Source organism: Giraffa tippelskirchi, chromosome 10 (assembly GCF_054371585.1).
Source record: "Giraffa tippelskirchi isolate mGirTip1 chromosome 10, T2T-mGirTip1v1.2.pri, whole genome shotgun sequence".
Taxonomy (NCBI): Eukaryota; Metazoa; Chordata; class Mammalia; order Artiodactyla; family Giraffidae; genus Giraffa; species Giraffa tippelskirchi.
This window is the reverse complement of record NC_137284.1, coordinates 160617200-160629246: the sequence shown is the minus strand read 5'-3', so window position 1 is coordinate 160629246 and position 12047 is coordinate 160617200. Positions and strand designations below refer to the sequence as shown.

Genomic DNA, 12047 nt, shown 5'->3' with positions numbered 1-12047 from the left:
TCTCCCATCTGCCCACCTGCGCCTGCTGGTCACCGGCCTCGGTCGTCCGCTCTGGCCACCACTGCGACGCCAGGAAGGAGCCTTCGGAAGCCCAAAGCAGGCTCGGTGACGCGCCCTGTTTGGGGAGTGGACATTAACTCCTCCTAGACAAAGTCCGGGGACGTCTGCAGTTCTGTGTGGTGGACGAGGCTGTGGATCCGGGACACGCTTCGCTTCGCTCCTGAAAGCCTTTCAGACCCGGAGCAGAGGAGCTCGGGACAGGTGACTAAGACACCAGTGGAATACTAGCGAGGCTCTAGCCCCAGGCCTTCAGCTTCTGTTTTTCTGCACTACGGTACGCCTGCAGCTCTTCTCCCTGGCACAAGCACACACACGCCAGCACGAAGCAGGAAGCCAGGACTGGCCGGGAAGCGGCAGACACAGGGTGATGGAGGAGGGCGAGCCTTCCTCGGGCGCTTCTTCTCGGTGATGTGGCGCTAGGCGCTCGGGGACCCGGGGCTGGCAGCTGTCCCCGGCGAGCCTGGCTCTCCCCAGGGGCTGAGCTGGAGGGGCTGCTGCAGGCCAGCCTTGTCGAAGCCTTGCTTGGGGCATTTCAGATGCCAGGCGTCACTGTCTGGTGTCTCAGATTCTGAACCATACCCTGTTATTACCCTGTCTCAACTGATGACATTTAGATGATAGACTGATGGTTAGAAGCCGTGGCTTTCCTAGGGCAGAACGGAACCAATCACAATGATTTGGGGTATGACTCCAACACAAACTCCGGAAAAAAAATTTAATGCAAATATTTAGCCATTGGAACATATAAATAAATCAACAAGCTCAGAATAGCTGAGGAAGAAAATCCAAGTAAGAGTAACTGCCCATTTCTCTTCAATCCCAGATATTCCATTTCCGAAATACTGAGCATATACAAATCAATTAATAAGTAAAGAAGATATAGAACATCCAACATAAAACAACCTAAAATAAAAAAATAAAACCAAGGACAAACCCTAATTATTTTATTTCTGTATATCAAGACTACAAATAGCATTTAAACACTTAATTTATTCTTCAAATTAAGAAATTATACATTTTGTTTTGATAATGGTCATTGTCTTAAAAGTGTCATTCGGCTCCCCCACATTTAAAAGGATATTGCTAATTGTGGCCCGCCCCCCACGCCAGCCCAGAGCTCCAGTGACAGCGAACAGCGGCCAGCGAACAGCGAACAGCCGCCAGCACCTGCGTCCTCAGGCGACGCTCTCAGACCCTCCCCAGGTCCTGATAAAAGTGCGAATCCGAGAGGACCGCCCCATCCCGGCCGCCCGCCCCACAGCACCGGAAGCGAGTGGCGGGCCGGCCGCAGTGCAAAGGCGCAGCGCCACTTTGGTTCAAGTGACTCGGGAGGGGCTGCGGGCCTCCTCGCCGAGCATCGCTCACGCGGGGCGCGCAAGGGCAGGAGCAGGACGGAGGCCCCACCCCCCACCCCGAAAGCTCTCCAGGCACGAGGTGGAGACAGAAAGGAAGAGCGTGAAGGACCCGCCTCACACACACCCACACACAGGAATGTCCTAACCATCACGATGCAGGTCAGCGGCACACCGGAAACAAGCATGCTAGTCCCGTTTTGGGGAGATGGCTTAAAAAACACAAATAAAATATTACCATTGTTATCTATTTTCCAACCTAACCACTTTGGGAAAAGGTAGCAGGAAAAAAAAAAAAGCCTTTAGTTTTAACAATGAGGCTTGTAAACAATTCAACCGCCCGAGAAGCAGTGGCCCCCAGAGGCCCGTGTCTCTGCAGACGGGAGCCGGTCGGAGCAGCGCCCCACCAGGCGCCAGGTCGCCAGCTTGGGGGGCTCGTCCGCAGCAGAGCCAAAGCTTCATCTTTGGTTAATTTCACTGAGTTGCCACCAGTCTTAAAACTGTGCTCTTCTTGGCAAAATTACTATGCTAGCCACGTGGCACGTAATATTTGTTATTTTAAGTTATTTGAAAAGCAACGTCCATCTAAATACATGAGCACAACTTAATAAACCACTTAAAAATGCAGGAAGGAGTGGCGGGGAGGGACCCAGGAGAGCTGGGGAGTCCAGCACGAGCTCCCTGCTGGCCGGGGGCGCCACAGAGGCCCCGGCCGTCTCCGCAGAGGGTGGGCCGCGGCCACGGGTCAGCTCAGCTCGAAGCCCGCGGCGCACTCGATGGCGTACAGGAGCTTGCTTCGCAGCAGTGCCTCGTCCGGGAACTCGGGGAGCTTCAGCAGGTTCATGCACGTGCTGGCTGTGGGCAGCCGCTCCAGGTCAGAGCCCCCGTTGTGGATGCAGAACGCGGGGTACAGCTCCTGCAAGACAGCGGGTGCACGGCGTGGTCACCAAGCACGGCCTGCAGGGAGTGTTTCAGACTCACGCAGGAAGTGCCTGCTGTTCTCGCCTGTCCCCATAGAGACACCCGGTTTTTCACTGCCCTCAAACTCGGCTTCAAATTTCTACCCAATACTGTGTATGGGCTTCAGGCATAAAAAGGGACAGAGAACAGCGTGAATACAAGGGACACAGAGTCTTTTTGGTTAAAAGGCCTCTACAGTTTTTATTTTTTTGCCTTTTAAAAATTAGTTTAAAATTTTAAAAGGTACAGGGTAAAGGGCTGAATGTATAAATAAACCTCTTTGCTGAAAGCACGGGAAAGGCAGAGGTTCCTCCTCTCCAAGTGAACCCCAGGGGGCCCGGGAGCAGGGCAAAGCAGCCGTCTCAGGCACGGAGAAAAGGCGGCCCCGTGAAACAGAGGACGCTGGGTGCCGAGTGCCGGGGCGCACACACAGAGGGTGGGGTTTCCAGTGTCTTAGAACCACAGGGACTTTCCTGGCGGGAGAGTGGTTAAGGCATGAGCTTCCAATGAAGGGGATGGGGGTTCAAACTCTGGTTGGGGAACCAAGATCCCACATGCCATGTGGCGTGGCCAAAAAAGGGGGGGGGGCAGAAATCTTAAATGGTCTTCAGAAATGTCACCTTAAATTTACTGGTACTGTTGTTCTAGAATCACTGTAGCGTTACATATAACTATTACGTGAGAATTACATATAACTTATTGTAGGATCCTAGAATTTACCAGAGCAAGCAAATGAACTATTAATAACAGGAGCCAAGATTAATCACTGGTAAAGAAAGAGCCAAATATATAATCAAAGAAATAAAAACTTCACACACCTAAATGTCAGTTGGAAAAAGTAGTGTGAACTTTGATGAATTTTTCTCTCAAGAAGAGAGCGCCCATGTCCCAGCTCTGTGCACTGGAAAGGCCTTGACCTCAGGTGACAACAAGCAGACCAAGGGCCCAGCCCTGCCCTCTACCAACCTGGTCTCCAGGAAGGCAACCAGGGCTTCTTGGAAAACATGTGATCCCGACATGGGCCAGGAGATGTTAAGCAAGTGTCACTATCCCGTCACATCAGGAAGCAAGAAGCCACCCACAGCTGCTTGGGACCTATTTACAGACCCCGAGCCCACCGCCCACCCCCGGATGGGACACGGAGATCAAAGGGAGGGGTGCCATGGACTGAAACACAGCAAACGCTACAGGTTCGGAACGATAACAAACTAAAATGTACTGGCTGTCCTTAAAACGCTAGCTATCCCCAGTAACTGGTAAATGAGGAACAGTCAAGATTTACTCCATCTTTTCTGTACTAGCCGTCCTCAGGGTAACCTCAGAGCTGATGAGAAAAAATAGTTGTTCTTTATAGAAAAATCAGCTAAGGAAGAAAGAAACAAGATGATCGGAACATGGGCGTTTTAAGCCCAGTGAAGAACGGTCTTGGCGGAGGCCGCGCACAGGGGGTCCAGCCCCTCGGTGCCAGGACGCCCACAGTGGGGCACAGACAGAGCAGCCACAGGCAGTTTCTCTCTCATCACTAACCACCCCCTCCACTTTCTATACCGAGAACACGAACTTTGTTACAAGGAAAAACACAAATAGCGTGAAAAATAACTACCTACTAACCACTGTGGAGGAAAACAGAACAAGACTGGAGTCCCGCTCCTGCCCGGACAGGGACCCAGGGCGCCGGTCAGCTGGCGGGTGGCTGACCAGCCGGCACCACACTTCCCTGGGCTCCGTCACCTGCATGCTGAACGTAGCACATGCTTCATGACGTGGGCGAAGCTGGGCGCGCGCACAGCCCACACGCTGGTCTGCTCCACCTCCGCTCAGAGATCTCTGTGGCAGGCGACATTGCTAAAACCACTGTCTTTCCCCTAGTTATAATTTATGTGCCACTTTATTTATTTTTTTTGACAGGGTCTTAACTTTATTTATTTTTGAAATTTTTTTTTTGCCACAGATTTATTTTATTATTAATTTATTTATTTTAATAAATTTATTTATTTTAGTTGGGGGCTAATTACTTTTATGTGCCACTTTAAATGCCGCTTAAGATGTTTCAATAGAAACCAAAAGAGGAACAGAAAGAATATTTGTTACATTTATTACTTAGCACTCTGAAGATGTTGAGGGAAACAATTTTCTCAGATGCTTGACTATATTAAAAATACCACATTTTTGAAACAGAAGGATCGCAGCACACACAGTCAGTCAGTGCTCAATGGAAAGTCTGAAATACATTTTGCAGATATATGCCACATTTTACTGTTTCTTTCATAATGCTAATTGAATTTCCTACTTAAGAGTCTCAAAACTTAAAAAAATGAAGTTCTTCGTTGAAATCTGAGTCAAGGGCACCATTCTGCGCATAACTAAGCGGAGTACAACGGGAATTTGCGTTAATTCAGAGTGAGAAAAATCATCAATTTATTATGAGGCCTGAACTGAACAATTTTCTACAGCACTTTAATGATTTCTGTGTCTGTAACAGTCACATTTGTTAAGCATATTAAGCTTTAATTAGCTTCAGCAGATGCTGCTCTTCTCCAGCAAACTGGCCATGAGCAGAGGCCTAAGTTCCAGATCACGTGCGGCCACCTGGCTGTCGAGGGTGCTTCAGCCAAGAGCCGCTCTCTGCTTTCAAGTCTGAGTCTGCCACCCCGCCAGCAGGCACCCTGAACGAACTGGGGAGCACACACATCACAGTGGTTTCCCCAAATCTGGAGCCTAAGAATGATGTCAAAAGCACCAGAAAACGCTTAATTAACCTCACATTTAATATGATTTTGATCACTCAAAAAACACCTGAAATAGGATGTTTCATGGCTTCCAAAAAATTATTTTTCATGGTATAATGATAACTCAGTTATGATTATACGGGATCATCAACAGGCGACCAGAGAATTTTAACTGCAATTCTACTTGGGACTTGAAATGCTAATTCAAGCCCCTCGGCTCTCCCACCCCCAAGCCTGTGACGCCCAGCCTGGCCCCTCCACTGGGCACAGCATCTGGACTCAAGCCAGACTCCCCATTTCTACCGAAGCGAAGGCCTTCCACTCAGCTCTCTGATGCAGCGGGTCCTCCAAACTTCCCTTCTTGAAACCACATGCTCAGTTTTCTTCCAGGTTTAGTGTGGTTTTTGAAACTGGAAGACACTATAAGCTTTGTCTCTCATTATAAATGTCATTGACAAAGTTACCTAATCATACTAAAATCTTAATATATAAGGATTTAAGTCATGTGACTGTTTATATTACTAAACAATAAAAACTTCTGATCGATGGAAAGCCTTTTACATGAACTCCATTTACATGAGCCACTGGGCACATTTCATCTGCATTCTTCCGCTCTTTAAATCCTTCCTACACAGCAAGATTTCCAGACTTCACTACAAGCCTAAGAGGAACCAAAAAGGAGAGATGTGCTTCGTTCAGGGCTGCCCAAGTTTTACATCCGGTTCTGCAGATCAGGGCTTAAACCCATCAAGTGGATCCATCCATCTCTTTTGGGAGGAGGGGGGCTTATATCCCAAGCAGAAGCATCACTAAGTCTTCCTGCAATCCTGCTGGGACCTCAGGTGCTAGCGCAGGCCCCTCAGCTTTCCACCTGCGCCTGTGCCACCTGTCTGCCATCTGGCTCGCACACAGCAGTGTCTCTCCATCTCGGTCCGAGCCTGCGTTTCCTCTTTGCACACTCACTGCTCTGACAGCTCAGCCCGCTCTCATTTCTCTGCTTTTTGACTGTCCACATTAACGTTATGTTCTATTATTTGGTAAACACAGTTGGTTCTGGCTGTCCTGTTTTGCAGGCTAGTTTTCTCCCTCTGAGACTTTGGAAGACAGAGAAGGGGTTTCAGCTGTGCTAGCATCACTGCGTGAGGTCATCCACTACCTGCTTACACTCATGTCTCTATCCTCACTGCTCCCCCAACTCCTGGGACACAGGATCACTGTCCTCCCGCCACAGCTCACACCCCGTGTCTCTGCTTCAACGTCCACCTGTTTACTCTATTTGGCTTCGTCGGGTCTTAAGCCTGAGCAGCACGCGGGGGGCTTCTGTTGCGGCACACGGGTGTAGCTGCCTTCCAGCACGTGGTCTTAGTTCACCGACCAGGGTTCAAACCCTGGCCCCTGCATTGCAAGGCGGATTCTCAACCACTGGATGACCAGGGATATTCCCACTGCTCTAGTTCTGATGGCACTTTTTGGGACACTGTATTAAGCTGCTGCTGCTAAGTCATTTCAGTCGTGTCCAACTCTGTGCGACCCCACAGACGGCGGCCCACCAAGCTCCCCCGTCCCTGGGATTCTCCAGGCAAGAACACTGGAGTGGGTTGCCATTGCCTTCTCCAAGGCATGAAAGTGAAGAGTGAAAGTGAAGTCGCTCAGTCGTGTCCGACTCTTCTAGACCCCACAGACAGCAGCCCACCAGGCTCCTCCGTCCAAGGGACTGTCCAGGCAAGAGGACTGGAGTGGGGTGCCATTGCCTTCTCTGGTATTAAACTATTAATGTCAATTAAAAAAAACATTTTAAAGTGTAATTCACATACTGTAATATTTACTCATTTAAGTGTAGTTTAAATTCAACTTCAGAATGCTGCCATCTCTCCCCCAAAGCTCTCCATTCCCGCCCCTTTAAAGGCATTTTGTGTAGAAGGAACCACACAGCCCCCTGTGTCTCACTCCCCTCTCTCAGCACGATGCCCTCAATGCTCACACACAGGGCAGCTGTACCAGCGATCCATCCTGTTTAACTTCTGAATATATGGCACCGCCTGGACAGACCACATTCTCCTTCTCCACGACCAGCTGTGGGCTGCAGTTCTGTGAGCGCTGTGTGAACACGTGAGGGTGTCCGTCTTAAGCACAGGTGTCCTGACGGTGGAGCTGCTCCACTGCACTGAGGGACATTCTCAGATAATGGGACTGGACCGCTGAAGACGGCACAGGCCGGAGGGGATCGGCCACTAAACACAACGTGCGGCCTCAGACTGGATTCCAGACCAGGGAACGTGAGGTCCATGGAGGACACCACGGGGCTGGAGCCACTGCAGGCGCCCTCGACACCTGAGGGCAGTGAAGACAGGTGGCTGGCCCCCTCCCTGAGCTGATGCAGGGGGTCCGGGTGAGCCCTGACCATGTTTACCTGTAACAAGTCCTCAGGAGGTGCTGAAGCTGCTGGTCTCAGGATCGTACTTGTGAACCCGAGGATTAGATAATCTCAATCTATCACTGCATATTCCTTATCTTTGATAATTTAACTGTGGTTATTAAGAGAGACTGGCATTGCAAGAAAAATGTGCAAGAAACATGATATTTTTAACTTACTCCCAAATGATTCTGAGAAGAAACACATGAATACAGAATGACAAACAAATGTGACAATAACAACTGGTGAACCTGGGCTGGCAAGTTCTCTGTTCAATTCTTGCAACTTTTTTATACATTGTAAGTAATTTAAAGTAAAATAACTGACACATAACTCATCAATGAAAGGTTACTGGAAGGCGAATGTCAATCCATGAGCGTCAATGTACATGCTTCCCTAACTTGGCATAACTTCATGTTATATACAACCACTGTCTGCTTATTAAACCTAACTTCATTTCTTTTACTATGAGTAAGGAAAACCCAAGCTGTCCCATGACCAATTTCAACTGATAAAAATATTACGCCCATTTATGAGATCAACATGAACGACCAGAGACGACACGCTAGCGCCAGGCGGCGTGACGTGAAGTGACGGAGAAGCGCTACGATCAGCTGCTCTCCTGTCACCCCTGGCAAGCGGACGGTGAGCACGTGGAGCCCACGCCCTCCTCAGCGGGGAGGGAGGCCAGCCCGAGCCGCACAGACCCCAGGACTGGTGACGGACGTCAGCGTCAGCCCGCCCGGCTGCAGCGTCTGCTCACGTTTAAGCCTCGTCACAGCGACACCCCAGCAATGGGTCAGGACTGTGAACGCAGGAAAAAACCCCAGTAAAACCAGCTCCAGGTACACAGACAGCAGCCAATCCTTCAGTGACCAAGTCGAAACACTGGGTTAATGAGGCTACAGCCTGGGCGCTGTGACCGCTGCAGCAAGCACTGTTCTCTGAAAACGTGTGCGCACTGGCTCACGGCCCCCACTGTCCCCCCACCCCCCACCGCTGGGCCCCGAGCCTGTGCACCTTAAACCCCAAGAGGGGGGGCCGGGAACAGCTCGTCACAAACTTGAGCAGTTTGCGCTTCTCCTCGTCCGTGAAGCCCTCCACGACTCTCCAGAAGACCTTAATCACGGGGTGCTCGGCAGAGTAGCCTCCTAGGACAAAGAGGAAGACATCTTCAGGAAAAACAAGGTGAGCGCAGAATCGGGGCTCTCCCAAGGCACCGGAGCAGCTCCTCTCCGTCGTGCCAGGCCAGGGAGGGGCAGCGGCTTGTGGCTCAAAGCCCACCCTGTCCTGGGAGACGGCAGGCAAGGACGCAGGGGGGCAGAAGGATAAAGCACCGGAGGCCAGAGTGAGGAACAAACAAGATGGACTCGGGCAGCAAAACGTGCTGCTAAGGATCTGAGCTTCCAGAGCTCTGTGAGGAGCTGAGACTCGGCTTCGGCCGGGGAGCAAACGCTGCATAACACAGGACTCACATGACGGTCACGCACCCAGAAATGGCAGACACACTGAGATTTTTAACAGAGCTAGTTATTTCACCAACACATCTTAGTATGTAAATTTATCACCCATCCTTCTGACAACAAGGTACAGACCATGGATAACTACCAACCCCAGCACTCGATTAGACCAATGCTCTGAAGAGTAATATCTGCTACTTACAACTTTTAATCTAGTTAAGTGCTTCCTAAAACTAAAATAATTGCTACATATTGTTCCCTCACTGTTAATATACTACAGAAATATCATCAATAAAATATCTTAAGTGTATTAATTGGCACCAAAATGAATATGGTAATATTTTAAACCTATTTACTGGAATAGGAACAGTTGGGATCGTTAAAGGTAAATGCTATCAGTGCAGACAGGATAATGCAAAGAGGCCAAGACCACTTTTGGGCAAGCAAAGGCTGGACTGATGGGAGGACAATGAGACCTCAGGTATTGTCTCCCTGGACATAAACATCAGGGTTCCCACTTAGAGAAATACAGATGAGTCATTCCTGAAAGGGGAGACGCAAACACGTGTTTGCATACATATCCATTTCCAAAACCTTCTCAAAAGTGGCCCTGGAGGAAAGGTGGGGCGATAGCACTCAACAGAACAGAGGGCTCTGGGTAGATGAGTCTGGACAGATTTTTTTAGCTGTGGTAAAAGACACACCGTAAAATCTATCATTTAAGCCACTTTCAGGTGTGTAATCCCAGGGCATTGATTACGCGCACACTGCCGTGCAGCCACCACTGCCCTCTCCAGCCCAACACTCTCCTCATCCCAGGCACACACTCCTCCAACCATGAGGCAGGACTGCCGGTGCCCTTCCCAGCCCCTGGTGACTGGAGTCCAGCGTCTAGGAACCCGCCTCTTCTAGGCATTTCATGGAAGGTGAGTCCTACAATATACATCCTCTGTGTCTGTCATTATTTCACTATCATAATACTTTCAAGAGTTCATCCACACTGAAGCGTGCACTTGAACGTCATTCCTTTAAGACTCAATGCCAGTCCCACCATATGTCTATAGCACACTTCCTTATCCATCATCTCAGTGGACACTGCGGTTATTTCCAGCTTCTGGCTCTTGTGAACAATGTCTCGTGAACACAGGTGTTTCGGCCCCTGCCTCCAGCCCCCTTGGGTTCAGGACCTAGGAGCAGAACTGCTGGTTTGCAGAGTAATTCCACACTGAGCTTTCTGGGAACCACCACTTTCCACAGTTGCTACTTCACGCCCCCACCACCAGCAGTGAGGGCTCCGGTCTCACCACACCCTCACCAACGCTTGTCTTCTGCCTGTGTGCCTCTCCCCTAGGCTCTGGGTTTCATCTCTCTAGTGGTTAGTGACGCTGATCATCTTCTGGAGCACACCGGCCTTTAGCAGTATCTTCTTTGGCAAAGGTCTACTCAAGTCCTTTGCCCACTGTTGAACCAGCCTGTCTGCCTACTGACGTATAAGGGTTCTTTACACGTTTTGAGTACCAGACCCTCACCAGATACATGATTTCCAAGTGTCTTCTCCAATTCTGAAAGCTGTCTTTTCACTTTCTTAATAATGTTCTCTGATGCACAAATCTAATTCTGATGAAGTTCCATTTATTTACCCTTCCTTTTTCCGGCGGTGCTTTCGGTGTCCTATCTAAGAACTTACTGCCAAATCCAAGTTCATGAGGAGTTATCCCTGTGTTCTCCTAAGACTTTCATGGTTTTAGGTACGAATGTTCTTAAGCCATTTTGAGTTAATTTTTGTATATGGTGTGACTTGTGGGTACAGCTTCATTCTTACACAAAAATCCACTTGTTCTACAATTAACTTTTTATATAACTGTAAACTTTTCCAACGAAGTTTTACATTTTACATTGCTATCAATGGAGAGCTCAAATTTCTTCACATAGTAACACTGAGTATTGCCGTCTTTTTGATAACTCATTCTACTGGGTATGTAGTAGTATCGCACTACAATTTAATTTGTGTTTCTTTAGTGATTAATAGTGGTAATGTGCTTATTTGCTTGCCAGATATTTGTATATATCTTAAGTGAAACACTGTTTTGTTTTTTTGCCCATGTTTTAAAAACCAATTGTTTATCTTATTGAGTTGCAGTTCTTGATATATAATGTGTACAAGGGAACAGAAGCCATTATTAGATACATTACTTGAAAATATTTTCACTTAACCTGTGGCTTGTTTTCCCACTTTTTTGATGGTATTTTTTGAAGCACAAAATCTTTAATTTTGAGGATGTCCAAATTTCTACCCATTTCTTTTTTCTAGACCATGCTTTTGGTGTACAGCTAAAAACTCTGCCTAGTCCAAAAGTCATGAGAACTTTCTCCTGTGTTCTTCCAGAAGTTTTGCAGTGCAGGCTTTTAACTACAGGCCTCTGATCCTGTTGAACTCACTTCTGTACACTGTGTGAGGTCAAGGTCTAAGCACTTCTTTTCCTAGTGCACACCATTCCAGCACCACTGAGCTGCTAAAAGTCACTGGCTGTAAATCTAAGGATTTGTTTCTGTTTCCCCATTACTTTCCATTGACCAGTATGCCTATCCTTGTGACAGTTCCATGATATCTTTTAATGCTTTTGTGTATTTTTGCTTGCGCTGGTCTTTGCTGCTGCACACAGGCCTCCTCCGGGCGCAGAGCGGGGGCCACTCTGTAGCTGCAGTGCATGCTTCTTACTGCAGTGGCTGCTCTAGTTGACGAGCACGGGCTCTAGGGTGTGCAGGCTTTAGCAGTTGTGGTGCACAGGCTTAGTTTCTGCATGCCATGTGAAATCTTCCTGGACCAGGGACTAAACTAGATGTCTGCTGTATTGGCAGGCGGATTGTTTACTACTAAGCCACCAGGGAAGCCCCTATCAGTTCAGTTCAGTTGCTCAGTCCTGTCTGACTCATTGTGACCCCATGGACTGAAGCACCAGCCAGGCTTCCCTGTCCATCACCAACTCCCAGAGCTTGCTCAAACTCATGTCCATTGAGTCGGTGATGCCATCCAACCATCTCATCCTCTGTCGTCCCCTTCTCCTCCCGCCTT

General features: G+C 48.7%; 1 protein-coding gene across 42 annotated transcripts in view; it reads right to left on the bottom strand.

Annotated features, from left to right (window-relative positions):
- Nucleotides 1-761: 761 nt before the first annotated feature.
- Nucleotides 762-12047, bottom strand: part of UBE3C (ubiquitin protein ligase E3C) — a 112435-nt gene continuing 101149 nt past the window's right edge. For all 42 annotated transcript variants that reach the window (XR_014067103.1, XR_014067105.1, XR_014067099.1 and 39 more), the window contains 2 exons: nucleotides 8535-8665; nucleotides 762-2328 (listed from right to left, as the gene is read on the bottom strand). Coding sequence is in view for 34 of the 42 variants with exons in the window: in XM_081535486.1 (XP_081391612.1) it covers nucleotides 2158-2328; nucleotides 8535-8665 (302 nt within the window). In the remaining 8 variants the exon portion in view is untranslated. The remainder of the gene's footprint in view (nucleotides 2329-8534; nucleotides 8666-12047) is intronic.